This window comes from Saccopteryx leptura, chromosome 6, assembly GCF_036850995.1.
Source record: "Saccopteryx leptura isolate mSacLep1 chromosome 6, mSacLep1_pri_phased_curated, whole genome shotgun sequence".
Classification (NCBI taxonomy): domain Eukaryota; kingdom Metazoa; phylum Chordata; class Mammalia; order Chiroptera; family Emballonuridae; genus Saccopteryx; species Saccopteryx leptura.
In genome coordinates, this window is record NC_089508.1 from 179,035,531 (window position 1) to 179,059,487 (window position 23,957).

Below are 23,957 nucleotides of genomic sequence, written 5' to 3' on the forward strand. Positions count from 1 at the left end.
TAAAATCTTTCCCTTCTTAAACGTTTATCACTTTGTCAGTAATTTGTGCAATGCTGACAGTCAACCCTGATCACTAATAAACTAAATACTTTGAAAATCTAATTCTTCCCTAGTCCCTATGGCAGCCCATTCTTTGTAACTGTTTGGGGGAATAAAGACTGTATGACTGCATAAGGTGTATGAAAAGGGCGTAAGGCCAGCTTGCAATCGGAAAAAATCCCTGTTAGAGAGCATAAAAGTTATAGAGAATAACAATACTAGAAACTTATCAATTCACCAACTTGTAACAAACAGTCTCTTAAGCAACCTGACTGAGTTACTCAACAAGGAACAATTTGTACATTCTGGACACTTAAGAGCTTTCATACAATGTTAAATCCAAAGAATCCTAATGTACCATTACACAGAATAAAGCAGTGAGCACTCCAAGTTATCTTTTGCAATATGTGCAAACAAAAGGCACTGCTCGATGTAAGAGATCCCAGATGCTGAGGTGTTCAAACACCTGGATTTGAGGACCTACAGACTACACTCTACGCACTGTGCTAGCAACAGAACAGTTCATTTACCCAGGCTTTACTTATTTCAGTTGTCTCTACCAACCTGCCACCTTGCTTCTCTCTTCAGCGTCCTTCCAACCCCCTGCTAACTATTTAGTGCCAAGATCCAATAATGTTCAAAAGAAGAAAACATCAAACACTGAAATGGGTCAATTTATTGCTTTCAAAATTAAAAGTTGGATATAGAGTGACAAAAATCATTTTTTTTATTTTTTTTTTATTTTTCATTTTTTTTATTTTTCATTTTTCATTTTTTTACAGAGACAAAGAGAGTCAGAGAGAGGGACAGATAGGGACAGACAGACAGGAACGGAGAGAGATGAGAAGCATCAATCATCAGGGTTTTTTTTTGTTGCGACACCTTAGTTGTTCATTGATTGCTTTCTCATATGTGCCTTGACCGCGGGCCTTCAGCAAACCAAGTAACCCCTTGCTCAAGCCAGCGACCTTGGGTCCAAGCTGGAGAGCCTTGCTCAAACCAGATGAGCCCATGCTCAAGCTGGCGACCTTGAGGTCTCGAACCTGGGTCCTTCTGCATCCCAGTCTGACGCTCTATCCACTGTGCCACTACCTGGTCAGGCCGACAAAAATCATTTTTAACAGCTCTATAACCTAATAGTAATCGTTCTCAACCAAGGAAAATTTTGTTTCCCAGGAGGCATTTGGCAATCAGAGACACTTTGCGGCATCACAACTGCTGGGGAAGGGGTGTGCTGCAATCTAGTGACGAAGGCAGGGTACGTTAATATCCCATATTGCACAGAACTGCCCCCACAGCAAAGAATGACCTGACCCAAAATGCTCCTAGTCCTCAGAAAGAGAACCTTCATCTATACGCCAGAATTACGCAAGCTTTCATAAAATGGAGAGCTAATTACCTGTATTTTACGCATAAATAACTGTTGAGAAAGTTTTACACTTGAAATCATACTTACATACCCATGCCCTGTATGAAAAAGAAGTGTGCTCGGATTTTTTGAAACCCCAGAGGCTCTTAATTCAAGCCATTCTCATACAAAACTCACATGTTGGTTCAGAATCTAACAATACAGCAAGAAATTTAAGAATACTGGAGTTTAAAAATTTCAGAGGAAAACAGAGAACTATGGATCTGAACCATGACCACACCCTCTTAGGAATGGCCACGTCAACTGAAGTTTCCTGTCTTCCCCCGAGTTCTGGATAGTCTCAATTGTATAATAGGAATGGTATTGAAAAATACATTCATACATCACTCAAAATTAAAAGCATAGTTTAGTGATTTTAAGAACTTTATCAGGTCCTGCCTGGCTCATGGAGGCGCAGTGGATAGCGCATGAACCTGGAATGCTGAGGTCGCCGGTTTGAGGCCCTGGGCTTGCCTGGTCAAGGCACATATAACAAGCAACCAATGAACAATTAAAGTGAAGCAACTAAGAGCTGATAAATCAATAAATAAAACCTTTTTTAAAAAAAAGAATTTTATCAGGCCCAGGCTGCGTGGCTCAGTGAATACAGCATTTTCCCAGCCTGTGCATCAAGGTCACGCTTGATCCCCTGATCAAGGCACATAAAAGAAGCAACCAATGAGCACACAACTAAATGGAACAGCTACGTGGAACAAGTCGATGTCTGCCTGCCTGTCTGTCTGCCTGTTTCTCTCCTCTTCCTCCCCCCCCCCCCAAATCAGTGGAAAATTTTAAAAAGAATTTCATCAAATTCTAATGAGTCCAAGTAGAATATTAACATTAATGTTTATACTACACCCTCTGAGCCAATGAATTATCTAAAGTTTAATTCTTCTAAACTGCAAGCTATATTCAAGCTACAGACATATTCTTTTTTTTTTTTTACCTTTTTTTTTTTTTTTTTCCTGAAGCTGGAAACGGGGAGAGACAGTCAGACAGACTCCCGCATGCGCCCGACCGGGATCCACCCGGCACGCCCACCAGGGGCGATGCTCTGCCCCTCCGGGGCGTTGCTCTGCCGCGACCAGAGCCACTCTAGCGCCTGGGGCAGAGGCCAAGGAGCCATCCCCAGCGCCCGGGCCATCTTTGCTCCAATGGAGCCTCGGCTGCGGGAGGGGAAGAGAGAGACAGAGAGGAAGGAGGGGGTGGGGGTGGAGAAGCAAATGGGCGCTTCTCCTATGTGCCCTGGCCGGGAATCGAACCCGGGTCCCCCCGCACGCCAGGCCGACGCTCTACCGCTGAGCCAACCGGCCAGGGCCAGACATATTCTAAACAGGTTTTTGTTTCGTTTTGTTGTTTTTTTAATTCACTTAAGGATAATCAGCTTCATTATGTGAGTACATGTACTTAGGGAAAACAGAGACCCAACTTTTCAAGAGTTTATGGATTTTTAAAAATTTTTCCCACTGGTTTGAGAGAGGAAGGGCGGGAAAGAGGAGGTAAAAGGGGAGGAGAGAGAGGCAACAACTTGTTCCAGTCACTTGCTGGTTGCTTCTTGTATGTGCTCTGACCAGGGACAGAACCCACAACCTCAGTGCACAAGGACAACTCTTTAACCACCGAGTGCCCGGTCAGGGCCTAAGGAGAGTTTTTAAATAAACAGATTCCACTGAATTATAGAATTCTGTTTAACCTTCGTTTACCTTATTTGCTTATCATTAACCCTTTCTTCCCCTTTATTCTCTCTCTTTTCATTTCTCCTTCCCTGTCTCTTTATTTTTCTTCTTCCTATATTTCTTTCTACTCCTCATACATGCTTTTATTAAAAACACTAAAAAGGTAAAGGAATTAAGCAAAGAAAAATAACCTCACAGACACAAAGTATGGTGATTCTAAGAGGGAAAGGGGAGGAGGCAGGTAGAAGGTAAAGGAGGGATAAATGCTGATGAGTGAAAACAAAATACAATACACAGATGATATATTTTAGAACTGTACATCTGAAACCAATATATGATACTTTTACTATCAGTGTCACCCCAAAAACAAAGACACCAAATAAAATTTTTTTTCTTTCAATTAATCATCCTATCTCCCTAAGAGAACTGACCTAAGAATCATAAAACCTGGATTCAAGTTCAAGTCTGGGATTGCCCCTTTCTAGCTGTTTGCCCACTACAATTTTTTCATCTGTAAATCTCAAAGGATTATAATAAGGATCAAAATGAAATAAAGGACAGAGAATATTTTTGCACTCTATAAATTTTATTATAATCTTTTGATTGTTTAAAATAAGTTTAAATTTTCTGATAATGAAAACTTTAAACATCAGAAAAAACATTCCTACATAAACTAAAACTAAAGAGTTGAAACTGCCACAAGAATGATCAGAAGGAAGGCTTTTCTTTACCCTTTGACCTGTCTAAAAAAGCCTGCATGGTAACACCATAGATAAAAACAAGCGCTGCATGGTTTCAGGTATCACTATACCACAAACAATATGGAAACTAAGAAACCGTAAGGGAAAGGGCAGATTCATTGTTTGTTTGTTTTTTGAGATTTCTCTGATTAATCATCAAAATCTTAACTTTATAAAGCCATCTTTATATAGCTATAGCATGGAATATTCTGCCATTTAAAAAATCATTTTTTACCCTGGCTGGGTAGCTCAACTGGTTAGAGCGTCGTCTCAATATGCCAAGGTTGTAGGTTTGATCCCCAGTCAAGGTGCATACAAGAATCAACCAATGAATGTGTAAATAAGAACAACAAATCAATGTTTCTCTCGGTTTCTCTACCCTGCCTCTAAAAATCGATTTAAAAATTATTTATTAAGAACTAATGACATAGGAAAATGCTCATAAAACATTGCTGCATAATAGCGACATAAAAATGTCAGTTGAAATTTGCTGAGCACTTATTGTATGTCAGAAATTGGGCTAAGTCAAGACTTCTACGTGCTTTATGTTATTAAAACTTTACAACAGCCCTAAGATACTGTCACCATTTTACAAGTGAAGAAAACAGAAGTATTTTTCTGCTAGGGTGACCCTAAGGTTATGGATTAGTAAATAAGGACTGTGAAATTTTAACCTAGCCAATCACCTGTCCATTTATCCAAAAGATGTGGCAGTCTCAGGTGCTCAGGCACTCATTTACACCCTAAAAGTTTGACTTAGTGCACTATACTCTGCAGACACAATTTATGTTTAAAAAATGAATAATAAGATAGGGTGTTGTCTCTACTTTGAGCTTGAGCTGATTGTTAGGTGTCTGAGTAAGGCCACAGTAAGAGACTGGTGTTTGGGGGTGGTACTGGAATGGGAAGGCCAGCATGTCTTCTGGGCCAGTCACTGCCCTTGGGACCTATGATGGAGAATGATGCTACAGGCCCAAGTTGTACCCACGAAGGAGCCCAAGATACAGGGACATCTGTGTGACACCAAATTAGAAAAGTCACCGTCTCCACTTCAGAGTAAAACACAGCTTGATTTGAAACGTCGTCAAAATTACAAGGAATGCAGCACTACTCTAACAGCTCCAGTAAGTGCAACTCGGACGTGTGAGGACAAACCCTGGGCAAGACAAGAGTAAGTCACCAGCCTCCGGGCGTCACTCTGAGCAGAGGAAATCAACCAGACAGGCACAGAGGAGAGGAGTGTGAGAACACTGAGTTCCCGGGAAACACTCTGGGGCCCTTGAGAAGTAACTATTACAGACGAAATATTAAGGAGGATGACGCGGGACCCTTCCTGCTTCAACAAGGACCAAGAGTCAGTGACTAGCAATTATTTTCACTTTCTCAATTCCAAGGAAGTGGCGAAAACTGAAAGGTATTTAAAAAACTAGAAGGAAATACCAGAATTTTAACAGATCTATATCTCAGTGATATGATTGCAAGTGATTATTACTATCTTTATGTTTTCTATATTTCCCCAAAATTGTCTACAGTGAACAGTATTATTTTATTATAATCAGGGAGAAAAAAGAATTTTTTAAGTCAACCATTTGATTCTACTCATATGAAAATGCAATTTCTAAGATTAGACTTCAAGCCTACACCAAAATCTGTGTTTCAAACCTCTAGACAATTATATCTTGTTACAAATGCAAAGTAACTGTCATTCTACATAGACTTGGGAGTATATTTTATGGTTATACGTTTCAATCAAAACAGAAGAAATTAAACCCCTAAAATTTATTCTACCCCAATACATGTACTGTTTGGATTTCGGTTCATTTATATTTTAATATTCTTTGCCAAAGTAAGACACTCGTATTCATTGGCAGACCAGAGTCTTAAAATTTAGGATTAGCGGACCTAGACAAACTGTCACTCTTGCTAAAGAGGCAGAAGTTCTGAGCTATGTAATTAACCTCATCAAATAATTCCTATCATTCATCCGTTATACACGTGGTTGCATCTTATGCTGATTTTCAGGCATCATAAGCTGACTTTCCAAACCAATGAAAGTAATAAAGTCTGTAACTGTTCAAGTGTTCCTATAGCCTGTCTCTGGAGATTCTTTTCTCAGGTTATACAAACAAGCTCATGGACATCACTAAAAACAGAAGCTTAAGGCCTGTTTCATATCGATTGTTTTTAAAGCAGAAATAAAATTTGATGCAGAACCTCAGCTATTAATCCTATATGCTAATATTATTTATTTAGAAAACAAGTAATAAAATACTCTTTTGGGTACCTACCAAAGCCACAGTTTCTTAACAGTGTTCATGAAAAGTATTATATTGGTAAAGAAAAACTTGAAATTCAGTCATACATTTCAAAAATGGGGTCACACTCTTACCTGGAAATTTGATGTCCAGCATAGAGGAGCAGGGCAGTCAAAACATACAGGTAAAGCTGAACCAGGTACTGCCTGGGCAAGGTGAGTAGCACAACACTTAAAATATAGCCTGGAGTAAAAATGAAGAAAGATGTAAAAAAAAAAATGCTGTTCTAATTTAGTTTCTCAATTAATTACACCAATAAAAAGAGCTTGAAGTAATTTACTTGCCATTACGTTTTAACAACTTAAGGTTTGTTTGTTTTTTACTTCACTACCAAAGTAAGTTCAACACAGTAAAATCACTTCGGATATCTTTTTGTTAAAGATATGAAACATTTTTCCCTTTGTGGATGTTTCTCCTTTATAATCAAATACATCACACAAACATAGAGCAGACTCCTCTCATCATTGACCCTTCCTGACGTCGGCTCATCTGTTCTACACCGATGCTCTCATTCTCTTGTCCCAGGGAGAACTGGGCATCTTCACATCCCTCTGAGGCTGCCTTTCCATTCGATTCAAGATCTTACAGATTTTCCCAACTCCTGAGCCCTCTGTCTCCTCCACCTGCAATCATCTCTGACCACTGTCCTTATCCCTCTTTTCACAGCACCTGTATGCAGCGCTCTTTCCCAACTCCTAAGCCCTCTGTCTTCTCCACCTGCAATCATCCCTGACCGCTGTCCTTACCCCTCTTTTCACAGCACATGTATGCAGGGCTCTTTCCCAACTCCTAAGCCCTCTGTCTCCTCTACCTGCAATCATCCCTGACCACTGTCTTTACCTCTCTTTTCACAGCACATGTATGCAGGGCTCTTTCCCAACTCCTGAGCCCTCTGTCTCCTCTACCTGCAATCATCCCTGACCACTGTCCTTATCCCTCTTTTCACAGCACCTGTATGCAGGGCTCTTTCCCAACTCCTGAGCCCTCTGTCTCCTCCACCTGCAATCATCCCTGACCACTGTCCTTACCCCTCTTTTCACAGCACCTGTATGCAGGGCTCTTTCCCAACTCCTAAGCCCTCTGTCTCCTCTACCTGCAATCATCCCTGACCACTCTCCTTATCCCTCTTTTCACAGCACATGTATGCAGGGCTCTTTCCCAACTCCTAAGCCCTCTGTCTCCTCTACCTGCAATCATCCCTGACCGCTGTCCTTACCCCTCTTTTCACAGCACCTGTATGCAGGGCTCTTTCCCAACTCCTAAGCCCTCTGCTGTCTTCTCTACCTGCAATCATCCCTGACCGCTGTCCTTATCCCTCTTTTCACAGCACATGTATGCAGGGCTCTTTCCCAACTCTTGAAGAAAACTTTTCTTCACACTCATTCCTCCTCTATTGCCTATTTTTCTCATTCTGACAAATGTTATAAATGATCTGTACTGGTGTCTCTATTTTTCTAACCATCTATTATCCTCTCTTTATATTCTGCAATCTACAAATCCTCTTCCACTCCAAAGAAGACAGCCTGCTTTTCTTTGTCCCAGCATCTAAGGTTACTATTCTCAAAATTGTTATTTTTTGGCTTTGTGACGTGAATTTCCTTTTAACCTCTAAATTCTCCCCACCCACTTTCTTTTCACCCTCTCAAATGAACATAGAAAGCATAGTCTCTGAACAACTGCTTTTCTCTGTATAAAATATATAGCTCTAGCCTGACTAGGCAGTGGCACAATGGATAGAGCATCAGCCTGGGATGCTGAGGACCCAGGTTCAAAACCCCAACATTGCCAGCTTGAGCGTGGGTCACCAGCTTGAGTGTGGTATCATTGACATAACCCCATGGTTGCTGGCTTGAGCCCAAAGGTCACTGGGTTGAAGCCCAAGGTCACTGGCTTAAGCAAGGGGTCACTGGCTCAGCTGAAGCCCCCTAGTCAAGGCACATATGAGAAAACAATCAATGAACAACTAAGGTGCAACACAACTATAAGTTGATGCTTCCTGTCTGTCTGTCCCTCTCTCTCTCTCTCAAAAAAAACAAAACATGCAGCTCTAAGAATCTATTTTGTTGCTTCAAATATATCATTCCAGATGTATGTTATCTACAAATAGTTATTGAGAAAATAGTACAGGTAAGAAAAAGCTTAACTATTTCTTAATCTAAGTAAACATCTCATAGCACATGATGGCTGAGTTATATTCCAGTTAAATGTTCTCATACACAACAAGTACAAACTGAGCTCCCTCCTCTCTCAACAAGTGAGCTCACCCTCTCTCTCCTAAATCCCACTCTGACTCAAACCTGAGTCACCGTTTCTATTACCAAATCCTGCTGAGTCTTCCTCTGTGTCTGTCACATGTTACCCTTCCTTTCCAGTCCCTATGCCCAACCTAGTCTACCCTGTAATATAGCACCCTGTAATATTCCTCTTTCAGTCTCCTTTCATCTTCATGCATCCTGTATTTCATTACCAGGGCAGGAGTCTCAAAACCATCCCTTTCATCTAGACAACGCTCTTGTTCTAAAACTTTTAGAGATTCTAAACTTCTCAGTCTGACATTCTAGGTCTTGTAAGAACACGGTCTTAGTCTACTCTCTTGTAACTATTTTCAACTTGTGAACGAGTCTTGATTAGGACACAGATATCCCGTTGGCACCGAATGCCCCTCTCAGGCTGGCGCAACCTGCTTACAGCTACGGAAACGGGCAACGTGCTGGAGACGACAGAAGTAGAGTTCAGACTGCACACACACCCTCACTTCACGAACAATCCAGACCAAGCCAAAGATTAGTACAGTATTTCTACTGGCTTTTCATTTCTTACACAAATCACCTGAATTTATTTTGTTAATCCCTACCTCAAAGGACTTCAGAAGTGTTTTAAAGGATATGTATTATATTTAGCAAGCCTTTTTCATGTCTGTGCTTGAAGAATTTTTCTCATCAGTCTATTGCATAAAACTCCTTAAATTCTGTCTTTTAATGAACTATCAATTTCCTTCCAGATATGATCTTTCTCTTCTCCTGCACATCTTATAAAATCAGCTGTCAAAATAGCTAGACTGAACATTTTCAAAGAATTCATTCTTTCAGTTATCCAGTCACTCACCCAGCCAACATTACTACATGAAAAGTATGATCCTTATGTATCCCTATACAAGGAAGAGCCAAAGAACAATAGAGTAATACAGTCTAGTGAAATTATAAATATGGACAATACTATAATACAATTACTGGTGCTGTCATAAGCAAACATTAGATTAAGTGGTTAAGTTTAATCTAGACCTCAAAGGTGAACGGCTCTTTATACCAGGCTAAGGAAAGAAAAAACATTCTAGGAAAGGAGAATAGCAGGAACGAAACCATACAAACACACAGGATATCCTCAGGAGACAGTACATTCTATAGGCTGGACTAGAATGCTGTAAACTGAAAGGATACTGGGAGGGTAGTGGGGGAGGGTGCTGACGTACCTGGTGGCCACAAGAGTCTCAATACAAAGCCTTGGACATGACAATAAGGCGTTTAGACTGAACTAATAGTTCTCAAATTCTTTAGAGACCCATTTAGGTTAGGTAAGAAAACAAAAAACAAAACCCTGTGGCTCACCTACATACCATTTTCATACTCCACTGTAAAAACAATTGTGATAACATTATCGTACAAAGATCTTTGAAATTATGAGTACTTACGCAAAATGAGTATAGTACAAATAAGTCACATGAACTACAAAGACTAGATAATTCTGAAGTTCATATATAGAACTAACAACAGAAAAAACTTGGAGAAATCAAAAAATAATGAGGGGACTAACTCTACAAAACAGGAAAATATCTAAATCCTCAGTCTTTTTTTTTTTTTTTTTTTTTGTATTTTTCTGAAACTGGAAACAGGAGGGGCAGTCAGACAGACTCCCGCACGCGTCTGACCGGGATCCACCCGGCATGCCCACCAGGGGGCGATACTCTGCCCATCTAGGGCGCTGCTCTGTTGCAACCAGGGCCGTTGTAGCACCTGAGGCAGAGGCCACTGAGCCATCCTCAGCACCCAGGCCAACTCTGCTCCAATGGAGCCTTGGCTGCAGGAGGGGAAGAGAGAGACAGAGAGGAAGGAGACGGGAAGGGGTGGAGAAGCAGATGGGCGCTTCTCCTGTGTGCCCTGGCCGGGAATCGAACCCGGGACTCCTGCACGCCAGGCCGATGCTCTACCACTGAGCCAACCGGCCAGGGCTTAAATCCTCAGTCTTTAAATAAACCAAAAAGACAGGAAAAAAGTCTAGAAATGGAACAAAATGAATGTGATAACATACTATATTAGTAAGTAGTGTTTAGTACACATAGTACATTTATATATAATTTAGAATATAATAATCAAGAAAAGTTGGGGCCCTGTCTGACTGCCTCCCCGTTTCCAATTTCAGAAAAATACAAAAAAAAAAAAAAAAAAATTGAACTATACTGTTTGGTAAATACATCGAGACTACCAATTATCTGGAAAAAGATTATACCTATAACACATTGTACATGCATATAAATTACAAATGAAGCAAGGATTTCAACATAAAAAATAAAACCACAAAAGTTCTACAATAAAACATGAAAGAATATAAAATCAAGAGTAGGAAAGCTTTTCAAAATCCTAAAGCTATAAAAGTAACAATAAATTCAACCACATGAAAAGACAACTTCTACATGTCAAAAAAAATTTAGCAAAATCAAAAGAACTAAAGCTGGAAAAAATAATTTCAAAGGGTAAATTAATGTATACAAACTCCCACAAATCGGTAAAAAAAAAAAGGCTACCAATCCCACAGAAAAGTGGGCAGGGAACATTAACTGACACTCTCTCAAGAGAAAATATACATCTTTTTCTCAAATGTAAATAAATTAAATCTCACTCGTAAGAGAAACACAAATTAAAACATTTAAAAAAATCTATTTTTCACCCACTGATGTAGCTAAACATAAAAGTTTGCCAATACTGTTCTGAAAAGGCTATAGGACTACAAGAACTCTCAACCACTGTTTTTGGAGGTACAAAATAGTAAAACCCTATGGATAATGGCATCGGTCAATATTACAAATGTATATACTCTTTAATCCAGTAATTTTACTTCTAGCAAATTATAGAGGCAAATATAGCCTGATAAAATTATGGTTATACCAAGTTATTTAGTACAATTCTCAATGAAATATAAAAAGAAGACAGGAGCTATCTAAAATGTCCACTAATATGGCCTGGCCAAAAAGCTCGGTTAGTTAGTGTCATCCAGGTGTGCAGAGGTTGCTGGGTTAATCTCCGGTCAGTGCACATACAGAAAGAGAGCGATGTTTCCGTCTCTTTCTCTCTCCCTTACTCTCTCTCTAAAATCAATTAAATAAAGTTTAAAAAATAAAAATAATTTTTTTTAAAAGTCCACCAATAGAGGTCCAGGCCAGTTGGCTCAGAGGTAGAGCGTCAGTCCAGTATGTGGAAGTTCCGGGTTTGATTCCCAGCCAGGACACACAGGAGAAGCGCCCATCTGCTTCTCCACCCCTCCCCCTCTCCTTTCTCTCTCTCTCTCTCTCTCTCTCTCTCTCTTCCCCTCCCGCAGCCAAGGCTCCATTGGAGCAAAGTTGGCCCAGGTGTTGTGGATGGCTCCATGGCCTCTGCCTCAGGTGCTAGAATGGCTTCAGCGGCGACGGAGCAATGCCCCAGATGGGCAGAGCATCGCCTCCTGGTGGGCATGCCAAGTGGATCCCGGTAGGGCTCATGCAGGAGTTTGACTGCCTCCCTGCTTCTAACTTCAGAAAAATTAAAAAAAAATTAAAAAGTCCACCAATAGAGTAATTAGTTCAATAAATTATGGAACAGCCATACAAGGAAACTATGCTGCTATGAAACACTTACAGGGTGTGGGGGGACAGGGCAGTCTGCACATTATATCAGAATATTACTGTCTGGCAGAACAGAACACAAAGCTTTATTTCATGAATATCTAACACTAGTAGTTATAGCCCTAAGATATATCATTAAGTTAAAACAAACAAAAGGTTCAAGAGTACTATGCTATCTGTACAAAAAGAGAAAATGCAAACATTTAACCATACATATTTACATTTGTGTATCAATATATCTTTATATTTACTTATATATACATAAAAATATCTCTAAGATTATACAGAAGTAAATAAAAACAGCTGCTTATTGGAGTTCAAAGTGAGGACTTAATGGATGAAAATCTGATAAAGGAGAAAAATAGTTTCCACTGTATATTTTTTTTTTTTTTTTTTTTTTTTCATTTTTCTGAAGCTAGAAACAGGGAGAGACAGTCAGACAGACTCCCGCATGCGCCCGACCGGGATCCACCCGGCACGCCCACCAGGGGCGACGCTCTGCCCACCAGGGGCGACGCTCTGCCCACCAGGGGGCGATGCTCTGCCCATCCTGGGCGTCGCCATGTTGCGACCAGAGCCACTCTAGCGCCTGGGGCAGAGGCCACAGAGCCATCCCCAGCGCCCGGGCCATCTTTGCTCCAATGGAGCCTTGGCTGCGGGAGGGGAAGAGAGAGACAGAGAGGGAAAGCGCGGCGGAGGGGTGGAGAAGCAAATGGGCGCTTCTCCTGTGTGCTCTGGCCGGGAATCGAACCCGGGTCCTCCGCACGCTAGGCCGACACTCTACCGCTGAGCCAACCGGCCAGGGCCTGTATATTTTTTATGCTTGTTGATTTCTTAACTATATTACCAATTTTAAAAATTAAGAAATTTTAAAATGGGCCCTGGCCAGTTCGCTCAGTCAGTTAGAGCATTGTCCCAAAACGCCATGGCTGTGAGTTCTATCCCGTCAGAGCACATATGGGAAGCTACCAATGAACGCACAACTAAGTGGACCAACAAATGAATGCTTCTCTCTCTCATTTTGTCTCCCTCCCTTTAAATCAATCAAGAAAAAACTATTTTTATTTATTTTAAAGAAAGAGAGGGAGAAGGTGGGAAGGAGCAGGAAGCATCAACTAATCAGATAAGCCCAGGGTTTCAAACTGGCAACCTCAGCATTCTAGCTAGGTCAATGCTTTACCCACTGTGCCACCACAAGTCAGGCTGGAAGATTTTTTTTTAATGTGAGAGGAGGGGAGGCAGAGGCAGATTCCCGTTAGTTCCCCAACAAGGATCCACCTGGTGATGCTCTGCCCATCTGGGGCATTGCTTCATTGCTCAGCAACAGAGCTGTTCCTGGTGCCTGAGGCAGAGGCCACAGAGCCATCCTCAGTGCCTGGAGCCAACTCACTCCAATCGAGCCATGGCTGTGGGAGAAGAAGAGAGAGGTAGAAAGAGAGAGGGAGAGAAAAGGAGAAGCGAGAGAGGGAGGAGTGGAGAAGAAAATGGTTGCCTCTACTGCAGGGGTCTCAAACTCAACTCAGCATGTGGGCCGCGGAGCAAGATCACAGCCGTTCGGTGGGCCGCACTAGGTCTACAAAAGGCAACTGTTACGCAACACTTTTCTCACTGCAGTTGAAAACAAAAAAAAATCAGTACAACAAGCACAATCGTACATGCAGTTTACTCAGTGTCACAAAACGACCAGAAACTGTAGTTCCCATCACAACTGCTGTTAACTAAGCTAATCTCTAGCTAGGATGCTAGAGAAATGAAAAATACAAGTAGACCCCTAGGCTTACTTAATTTTATCCAAAATATTTTGAACTTCGTGGATTAGTCTGCGGGCCGCACAAAATTGTTCGGCGGGCCACGAGTTTGAGACCCCTGCTCTACTGTGTGCCCTGATCAGGAATCAAAGCCAGCACATCTACACACCAAGCCAACGCTCTAGCACTGAGCCAGCGGGCCAGGGCCTAATAACATTATTCTTAAAATGTGTTCAAGGATAAAATTCTGTAAACAAGAATATTACGTAAAACACTACATAATAATTTTAACACAGAGGTTTCTCCAACCAAAACCCTATACAAGCTGAAATTACCTACTTACCTAATCTCTAAGTTTACTCTACCACAGGGGTCTCCAAACTTTTTACACAGGGGGCCAGTTCACTGTCCCTCAGACCATTGGAGGGCCGGACTATAAAAAAAACTATGAACAAATCCCTATGCACACTGCACATATCTTATTTTAAAGTAAAAAAAACAAAACGGGAACAAATACAATATTTAAAATAAAGAACAAGTAAATTTAAATCAACAAACTGACCAGTATTTCAATGGGAACTATGGGCCTGCTTTTGGCTAATGAGATGCATCCTGTGCTCCTCTCACTGACCACCAATGAAAGAGGTGCCCCTTCCGGAAGTGCGGCGGGGGCCGGATAAATGGCCTCAGGGGGCCGCATGCTGGGGACCCCTGCTCTACCATAAAGCCAAGTTAAATTCACAGTTATGTCAGCCAGCATAAATAGCAACTGTACTAGAACACATTCAATTTCTAAAATTAATGTTTCTGGTTATTAGGCAGCTGTTTTTATAATAATATTTCAATCTATTCAGAAATAATATATATGGATAAGCACATTTTTAAAACCACTGTATAAATTACTTTGCTGATTAAGTTAAACATCTAAGCCAAGTACTCAACTGTTCTTTTACAAAAGACTGGAATTATTTCCCATAAATTGGCTAACATACAAACAAAGCCTTCAAAGGGCTGAGAATTACAGTGTTTTGCAGCATAAAAGAAACTTCTTATTTCGTACTTTCCCAAGGTAGAGCCACCAAAGGGAGATGAGTTTACAGTTCAGATGTTCTGCATCCAGGACACAGTGTCTTTTCTACTAGACCTTCGTCCCACAGTGACTTATTTGGTAATTTCTTAGAGCTGAAACGGGTTCTCAGGGCTAAGCTCTGGAACCCAGGAAGTCCTTATATAGGTAAAAATATATCTCAGAGAGAGAAAGAAGAACCCTTCACAATTTTATAAAAGATACAGTTAATAGGCAATTCTAATAAAAATATTAATAAAACTATTACAACATCATTCAAACCATGTCTTGACTTATGCAATAGCAATGTTAAATAAAACATATTGCTGCTATCATTACATGTAAACCAAAATTAACCAAAAAAATTAAGAATCATGACTTTTTTTTTTAAGATTTTATTTATTCATTATAGAGAGGGGAGAGAGAGAGAGAGAGAGAGAGAGAGAGAGAGAGGGAGAGGGAAGGGGGAGGAGCAGAAAGCATCAACTCCCATATGTGCCTTGACCAGGCAAGCCCAGGGTTTTGAACCAGCAACCTCAGCATTTCCAGGTTGACACTTTATCCACTGCGCCACCACAGGTCAGGCAGAATCATGACTTTTATTGTACATAAATTTTATGTTTCCTGCCTGTATTTCTTTAATTCCTTTAACCTCTCAACATCACTTTTACCACACACTCCATATCATATCAATAATATTTCAAGGAGTAGTTTTAAAGAAAATATTATATTATCATTTCTCACATTTCAGTTAACTGAAATAAATGCTTTATTTTCTTTTATTCTTAATTTTTTTTTTTTCTTTTTCATTTTTCTGAAGCTGGAAACAGGGAGAGACAGTCAGACAGACTCCCGCATGCGCCCGACCGGGATCCACCCGGCACGCCCACCAGGGGCGATGCTCTGCCCACCAGGGGGCGATGCTCTGCCCATCCTGGGCATCGCCATGTTGCGACCAGAGCCACTCTAGCGCCTGAGGCAGAGGCCAAGGAGCCATCCCCAGCGCCCGGGCCATCTTTGCTCCAATGGAGCCTTGGCTGCGGGAGGGGAAGAGAGAGACAGAGAGGAAAGCGCGGCGGAGGGGTGGAGAAGCAAATGGGCGCTTCTCCTATGTGCCCTAGCCGGGAATCGAACCCGGGTCCTCCGCACGCTAGGCCGACGCTCTACCGCTGAGCCAACCGGCGAGGGCAAATGCTTTATTTTCAATTGATACTAATGTTTCGGAACAATGAAGAATATTACACTTCAAGAAGCTTTCTTTCGTCTGACCTATCTATGGTGGCGCAGTGGATAAAGTGTTGACCTGGACACTGAGGTCGCTGGTTTGCAACCCCAGGACCAGGTCAAGGCCCGTGCAGGAAGAGCAGCTACTACTGCTTCCCATTTCTCTCCCCTCTTTCTCTCTCCTCTCTCTAAAAATCAAAAAAAAGCTTTCTTTCTGAATTACTACCAAACCCCAAAATTAGAACAAGCTAAATGTCTGCAAAGGTACTTCTCATTATTTACATTTAATCATACTGAAATTTAAGATGTTTTCTTCTGCCTTCTAGCTTCATCCAGTAAAATAAACGCAACACTATCTGTTTTCCTCTACCCCTAATGTGCAATGGTAAGACTTTAACAAGATTCACAACCTTCACCAGAACTCACTAGTGAAGATGAGGAAAGACGATGGTGTAGCTACTTACCTACGTAATGCATATTAAGAGCCAAATACTTATACTGGAAAAGAGGGTTGTTATTGAGGCTACTTCTTTGGATCTGCTGGAAGAAGGAGCTGACATCCCATCTGTACAGGACATCCAAGAGCATGATGCTTGGCACCCTCAGGGCCACATTTAACATTGCCTCCAGTTTCTCCTTTGCAGCCATGTTTTTTCTTGGAACAAACCTAAAATTCAGGGGACACAATTGATAAAAACGTCACCTCAAACAGATTTTAGATACCTTCTTATGAATCTAATGGATTTTTGCCTATTATTATATATTCAATGTTAAGGTTTCAAAACTTATTTTAAAAAGCCCCTAACTCCAAATCTAGGCACTCAGGAACAAAATACCCTAAAAGAACATTGTAGTTTTTGTCCAATTAACTTGAAAAAAACAATTCATTTCCATAAAATTATTTGAGATTTACATAGCTCTTATAAAAGAGGGCAAACATGAAATATTTATTATGCAAAGAAACTACACCATTCAATAAAAATTTGATAATTACACATTTCGTCTGCCATCCTCTCATAGTTTACCCTTTTCCTTGTCACTTACAATCAGAATTGAAAGTAATGACATTACATGATATAAATAAAATCCAGAGAACTCGTGATATGTAAATGTAAAGGAGCCATTATTTACAATATTGCTTCCTGGAATCAGTCAAGGAAGTTAAGCTCTTAGTCTGAAATTCTCGTAATTTGCCTTCAAGGCAGGAAAATAATTCAGATTCTTCCTGTGATACACACACATGCTGGCACACGAGAGAGGTCAGGCGCTGTGAATCTGCAGCCCTGTCTTTACTGAGCTGTTGATGAGTAGCAGAATGAAAAACAAGAAAGAAATGAAAGACCTCCTGGACAAATCTATTTAAAAGTACACTGCTTTATATGACTGAGCTGAAAATTATTCAAGGAATTTTAAGAAAGAGAATAGGGTAAACAAAAGTGGGTAAAGGGCAATTTTAAGAGTAAAGATAATTCTGGATTATTGGCTCTGACAATATCCTTTTAAGAATTTTGCTGAGAAAGCTAAACACATTTCTAGCTTTGGCAGTAATTTCAGACATTACAGGACAAATGAAAACACTTATTTCTGAAGTAAATTATAGTGACAGATTGCTATGCTATGGTTAAATATTTGTCAGTATTTCCATTTTACCCTCTAATTTTCATTGCTTCCTAGCTCAGACAGTTAAAAAATGGGATGGGCAGGGCAGCTTAACTTGGTACACTGTTATTTCAGGTTTTCAGGCACTGAAAAACTGATAAATTTTACTGATTGTTAACTAATCATGTATCATTCCTACTGCCCACACACATATTATATAGATCCTATCAATACTGCGATATTAAGTTTTACAAATACTATAATTCTGATTACTTTAAATGAACAGGACCACTTTAATAACTTTCCTACATAAGAAAAAAATAATACTGTGTGAAAATCAAAATCAAATAGCTGTGTCTTAAGGGGAGAAAAGCATTGAAATATAAAATGTCTCAACAACATTTCTTGCAAATTACACGTTCAGGAACCTAACTTTCTCAAAGCTCATATTTTAAGAAGAAGAAAAAAAAAAGCCTGGGAAGAAATACACCAAAATATTCACACTAACATCCCTTCAACAGTGGGGCTGGGGTAACTTTTATTCCCTTCTTTCTACCTTTTCCTGTTTGCCAAATGTTTCAGAATACCCATGTGTTATTTGGGGAGGTGGAAAGATGCATTTAAAAAAAGAAATTCTTGATAAAAAGGTAATATGCTTGTGCATTTAAATGACTTAAGGATATATACATGAAATAACAGCCTATTCTGGTGGTTAACCAGTAACTCAGTGTGTTCTTGGGAGTTTAACTATGTATTTTTCCATATTCTAAAATCTAGTATAAATACTACTTCTTTCGTAACCAAGAACAACAAAGGGAATATTATTGAGTTAAATTTACTTCATCTGATTTGGAGCCTTCCTGTTTTTTAATGGTTTGTTATTTTTAAATGTACCCACTTTCATCAGTCACTATAGTTCTCAATCGGGTAAAGAAAAACCTTGAAACAAGTAACCAAACCTGCATTAAAAATCAAGGTCTGAACTGCAAGGGAAAAAAAATCTCCCTAATTCTTAGAGGATCATCTCTACAAAAGAAGGCCATTAGCACAACAGTACAAGTTCCCTCTGAATAACCTGTACTCCTGTCTCATAAATAGAACAGAATAAAAAGAAAATCTTGGATCGCTAGAGCTGTCAATATCCAAGTAGGCAGATTACTACTTACTACTTAATAAACTCAAGACTCAAGCATCTGAATTAAGAAGGACCTTATGTAGAATGAAATATATCCACTTAACAAAACATCTAGGCCTTGCCCTGGCGGGTTGGCTCAGTGGTAAAGTGTTGACCCGGTATGTGGAAGTCTTGGGTTCGATTCCCAGTCAGGGCACACAGGAGAAGCACCCATCTGCTTCTCCACCGTTCCCCCTCTTCTTTCTCTCTATCTCTCTCTTCCCTTCCAGCAGCCAAGGCTCCATGGAAGCAAAGTTGGCCAGAACGCTGAGGATGGCTCCATGGCCTCCGTCTCAGACACTAGAATGGCTCCGGTTGCAGCGGAGCAATGCCCCAAATGGGCCGAGCATTGCCCCCTGGCAGGCATGCCAGGTGGATCCCAGTTGGGGGCATGCAGGAGTCTGTCTGCCATCCCCCACTTCTCACTTCAGAAAAATACAAAAAAAGAAGTTAAAAAAAAATTAAAAACATCTAGGCCCTGGCCAGTGGCTCAGTGGATAGAGCCTTGACCCCCATATGGATGTCCCAGGCTGGCGTTTGGATGTCCCGAGTTCAATTCTGATCAGTGCACAAAGGCAAAGTGATCATTTGCTTCTCTCCCTCTCCCACAGCCAATGGCTTAATTGGTTCCAATATGGCCCCAGGGACACTGAGTATGGCTCCCAGCATGTCAGCCTCAGGCACTAAAAATAGCTGGGTACTGGAGCATCAGCCCTATATAAGGTTGCTGGGTGGATCCCTGCCCGGGCGCATGAAGGACTCTGCCTCACTCTTTCCCCACCTCTCACCTAAAAAAATAATAATAATAAAATAAATAAAAAATCTATTGCTTATTAAATGTTCCGTTTATTTCTGTATGTAAATGATATTTCAGCAAGTAACTGGCGTGCTGACTATGTATCGGGGCATGGAGAAAATAAAGTTAATATGTAGAAAACCAAATCTAAAATGTCACCAACAGTAGATGTGGAAGGAGAAAAGAAAAAAATATATTTTCCTTAAAACTTAATAATTTTGGCCCTGGCCAGTTGGCTCAGCGGTAGAGCGTCAGCCTGGCGTGCGGGGGATCCGGGTTCGATTCCCGGCTAGGGCACATAGGAGAAGCGCCCATTTGCTTCTCCACCTCCCCCCCTCCTTCCTCTCTGTCTCTCTCTTCCCCTCTGGCAGCCAAGGCTCCATTGGAGCAAAGATGGCCCGGGCGCTGGGGATGGCTCCTTGGCCTCTGCCCCAGGCGCTAGAGTGGCTCTGGTCACGGCAGAGCGAAGCCCCTGAGGGGCAGAGCATCGCCCCCTGGTGGGCAGAGCACCCCCCTGGTGGGCGTGCCGGGTGGATCCTGGTCGGACACATGCGGGAGTCTGTCTGACTGTCTCTCCCTGTTTCCAGCTTCAGAAAAATACAAAAAATACAAACAAAACAAAACAAAAAAAAACCTTAATAATTTTGAATCTTTCTAAAGCAGAAACGCCACATGATAGGGTGGTGACCAGCACAAACACTACACTCTAGTACTACAAACTAAACCAACACCTAAACAAAATGTTGAAATATTTGGCATGTTTGCAGATACCTAAAATCACTCACACCTGCCAAATCTCTATATTACAAGCATGCAGTAAAAATGGGGCCTTCTCTACTGGAGTAAAGAGAGTATTATACCTGTATGCTGTTCGGTTCAAGCCTAATTTATCATTTTCCTTAGATTTGTCGGATACTTTAATGAGCATAGCATAAGTCAGAGTGAGCTCAAATTTTTAAAACCAAAACAGTATCAAGTAACCCTCAAAAATAGCTAAAGGCAAAGAAACTAAACATAAAACTACTTCCTGCCCAGTTCAGTTACAAACATTTTACTTGCAATGCAAAATTTTTAAATTTCTTCTGTGAACTATGAAAAGAACTGGAAAATACTCCAAAACAATGTCTCAGCAAGTAACATACACTAAATGTGACTCAAATTTAAAGACGCAGTAAAATAGCTTTAAACAGTAAAATAGCTTTAAACAAACCAAAAAAAGCCTCTCTGTCCAATAATGACAAAAAAGGTTCAACAAATGCTAACCAATACCAGGACAATGATTTCATTAAATTACTTTCCCAGGCCTGGAAGCAGTAATCACTACATACACAGTAATGTCTATACAAGTATAAGTTGCATGGCTCACCATTCATATTTGTGGGTTAGGAAACACAAGGAGTCTCATTCTACACTTTCCTGAAAACAAATGCATTGTTTCTGAATATGAACAAAACAAACAAACTATCATAAACAATGTAAAAACAAAATTTTACACTCATTGCTCATCTCAGTTTAAGAATTATGGTAAATATCAGAAACAGAATATAATGTGATCTTACCCCCAAAAATGAACAGTATTCACATCTTCCAAACCCCCTTTTAAAAAACAAAGCAAAAATAAGAATGCTATATAACCCAATTTAAAATATCTCCGTACAATACTTAGATAATTTAAGGCTGAGAGTTTCTACTCCTTTTTCCATCAAAAGAAAAACAAACTCATTTATCATTAATCTTTCTTTGTCCCATTCCATGGAAAATAACATTCCCCCATCAGCTAAAACCAATCTTAAATCTGGCAGATTTTTCTAGCTGTCCATATGTTAAAATGATAAACTCTAAAAAAATGTGAAAAGATAAAGCTAGAGCCTAAAATCTTAAGTAAACTCAGCCAAAAACTGATACCGGGAGAACGCACTTCTTCGCACTTCTTACATAAGCACGGGCACATGTTTTAAATAGAGCTGGTCCTCCCCACTCCCACTCATTGCTAGCTAACTTTGTATGTACCTGATTTCCACTACTAGCAGCCCTGTAGTTGCTCGTCATCTCAAAAAACAGCAAAGATACAAAGTCCACTCCGAACAGAAGGGCCATCTTTCAACTTAAGCAGCCAGAGAGTGGAAATATAAAAACTGCTACCTCTGCCATTCAGCACTCAGCCTGGGTCACGACTGCAGCACCAACAGCTCATCCTCTGGGCATGATTCAAGATTCCGAACTGCACACTCCGTATTTTTAAAAATAAAAAGACAGACCTCTCCTTTCCTCTCACTCTAGTTTCCTGTTTACCGTAGACTACGACGCAAAGCCATCCATTAACCTTTGATGCCTTCTCACTGCAAAGCCCCCTTCCTCTTTGCCTGCACCCTCCTCCCCCGCCCCGACGCCTGCGGCTCGCAGACGCGTTTGAACTATAGTAACCCCAACTCAGCTCGCTGCAAAGCAAGCAGCGGCAACAGCGGCAGCAGCAGCAGCAGCAGCAGCCCGGCCGCTGCCGCCCCGGGGTAGGGGATTACGTTCACAAAAACTCTTGCCAGGAGAGAGGCCAGGCCCTGCCAGGGAGCTCCCCTCCAGTCTAGCCAAAGGGTGCTGGCTCCGCCACGCCACACACCAGAAAGCTTCCTTAAGAAAGACGCGGGCGAAGTTCTTCATCCCCCAACAGAAAGGGTCTCATTCCTTTTGGGTCTTGGGGCCCTTGGGTGGGGAAAACAGAACTGCAGCAGGATGCAGAAGAAATGACAAGCAAGAGAGGAAGCGACAGGGATGAAAAGGAAGGGATGCGGAGAGCTCTTACAGTTAAAAAAAAAAAAAAAAAAAAAGACTAACAGACGGAATGCAGAGCAAATGGGTCCCCATTCGAAGAATGGCTTGGCAGGCCTTTCCGCAACCCCCAGACAACATCAACCCGCGAGAAAGGGGGAGGACGAGTCTGGGCTGCGTAGACCAAAGAAGGGTAAGGCGAGAGGAAAGAGGGAGGGAAGCCTGGGATCCAAGTGGACAAAGACGCAAAAGAGGGAAAGTTGGAAGTAGGAACAAGAGAAAAGAAACTGGAAAGGAGGAAAAAGGAAAGGGCAGCCCAGGCAGGGGCTTACAAAAGGCCTCGAAATGGGATGCTGGAGCGGCGCCGGGGGGCGCGGGGGAAAGCGCAGAGCGAGGGCATCTCAGGAATGCCGGGGAGGAGGGGATCTCTCCAGGGGGGTGGGAGCTGGGGCTGGGGGCTCCGTCTGGGGCTCGGAGTGGGCGCAGGGTCGGAGAGCGGCCGGAGGACCGCGGGAGGGCTGGCGCCTGGGAGGGAGGGGCGCTCCCGGGGAAGCAGGGATGGGGACGCCGCCGAAGCTGGAGGGATGAGCGGGGGAAGGGGCGCTGGGGGAGAAGAGGAAGGCGCGGGCGACGGAATGGGGGAAGGGAGGAGAGAGGAGGGAGGATGCGGGCAGCGGACCGAGGGCGCCGGGATGGGAAGGGGCGGGCGGCCCAATCACCTCGGGCTGCGGCCTCCGTGCCCGCAAGGCGGCGCCGCCGGCGGGCTGGCGGGCTCCGCAACTCCCCGGCTCTCTCGCCCGCCCTCCCGTTCTTCTCGGGCGGCGCCGACGGGGGCCGGGTCCGTGGGGCTCACAGCGGCGGCTCCTCCGCGCCGGGCCTTGGTTGCTGCGTCTCGGGAGGCGGCGGCAGCGGCGGCGGCAACGGCCCGGCCCGTGCGGTCACCATCGTCTGCGGCAGCGTGCGCTCGCGGGCCGAGCCTCTCAGCAGCCGGCGGCGGCCATGGCCTCTAGTGCTCGCTCCTCCCGCCCCCGGCACTCTGCGGCGGCCACGGCCCGGCTCTCGCGTTCTGCGCCTGCGCGCGGCGCCGCCAGCGCGGCGCACCCCTCCCCGCCCCCCACTCCCGCACCCGCGCGCCCTCGCTCACTCACAATCGCACGGGTCCCATAGTTCCCGCGCCGCCTCCGGTACCTGGGTGGGAGACACGCTTCCAGCCAGGCCCTAGCGGCTATGGAAACGCGTACCGCGACAGCATCTGTCCGTGCACTGTGACACGCGCCATTCTGACACACGTGCGCTCTCACACTCCCCAAACACCAGGAGCCTCACGCGCTCACACCCACACTCACCTGCCGGGACCACGTGGGAGAATTGGAGGGGCTGATCTTCACCCGGTGCAAACGCAGTAGCAATGATGCCAGAATGTGTTTTAACTCCCTCAGTGACTGGACTTGACTGTCAACTCCATGGCGTCAGGGACCACGTCTGTGATGGCTCGGCAGCGCCTAGCGCAGAACAGGTGTTGAGTATACCTCCGGTG

The 23,957-nt window shown here is 42.6% G+C and overlaps 1 protein-coding gene across 4 annotated transcripts in view; it reads right to left on the minus strand.

Annotated features, from left to right (window-relative positions):
• Positions 1-23,696, minus strand: part of RNF145 (ring finger protein 145) — a 59,985-nt gene extending 36,289 nt beyond the window's left edge. Inside the window, exons 1-3 of one of the 4 annotated variants that reach the window (XM_066342126.1) lie at positions 23,569-23,696; positions 16,553-16,755; positions 6,253-6,361 (exon numbers count right to left, since the gene is read on the minus strand). In XM_066342126.1, the coding sequence (XP_066198223.1) occupies positions 6,253-6,361; positions 16,553-16,755; positions 23,569-23,585 (329 nt within the window). In that variant the 5' untranslated portion in view covers positions 23,586-23,696. Of the gene's footprint in view, positions 1-6,252; positions 6,362-16,552; positions 16,756-21,667; positions 21,688-21,799; positions 22,005-23,139; positions 23,477-23,568 lie in introns of those variants that run through there. The other 3 variants (XM_066342127.1, XM_066342128.1, XM_066342129.1) reach the window with 3 other exon arrangements.
• Positions 23,697-23,957: the final 261 nt, after the last annotated feature.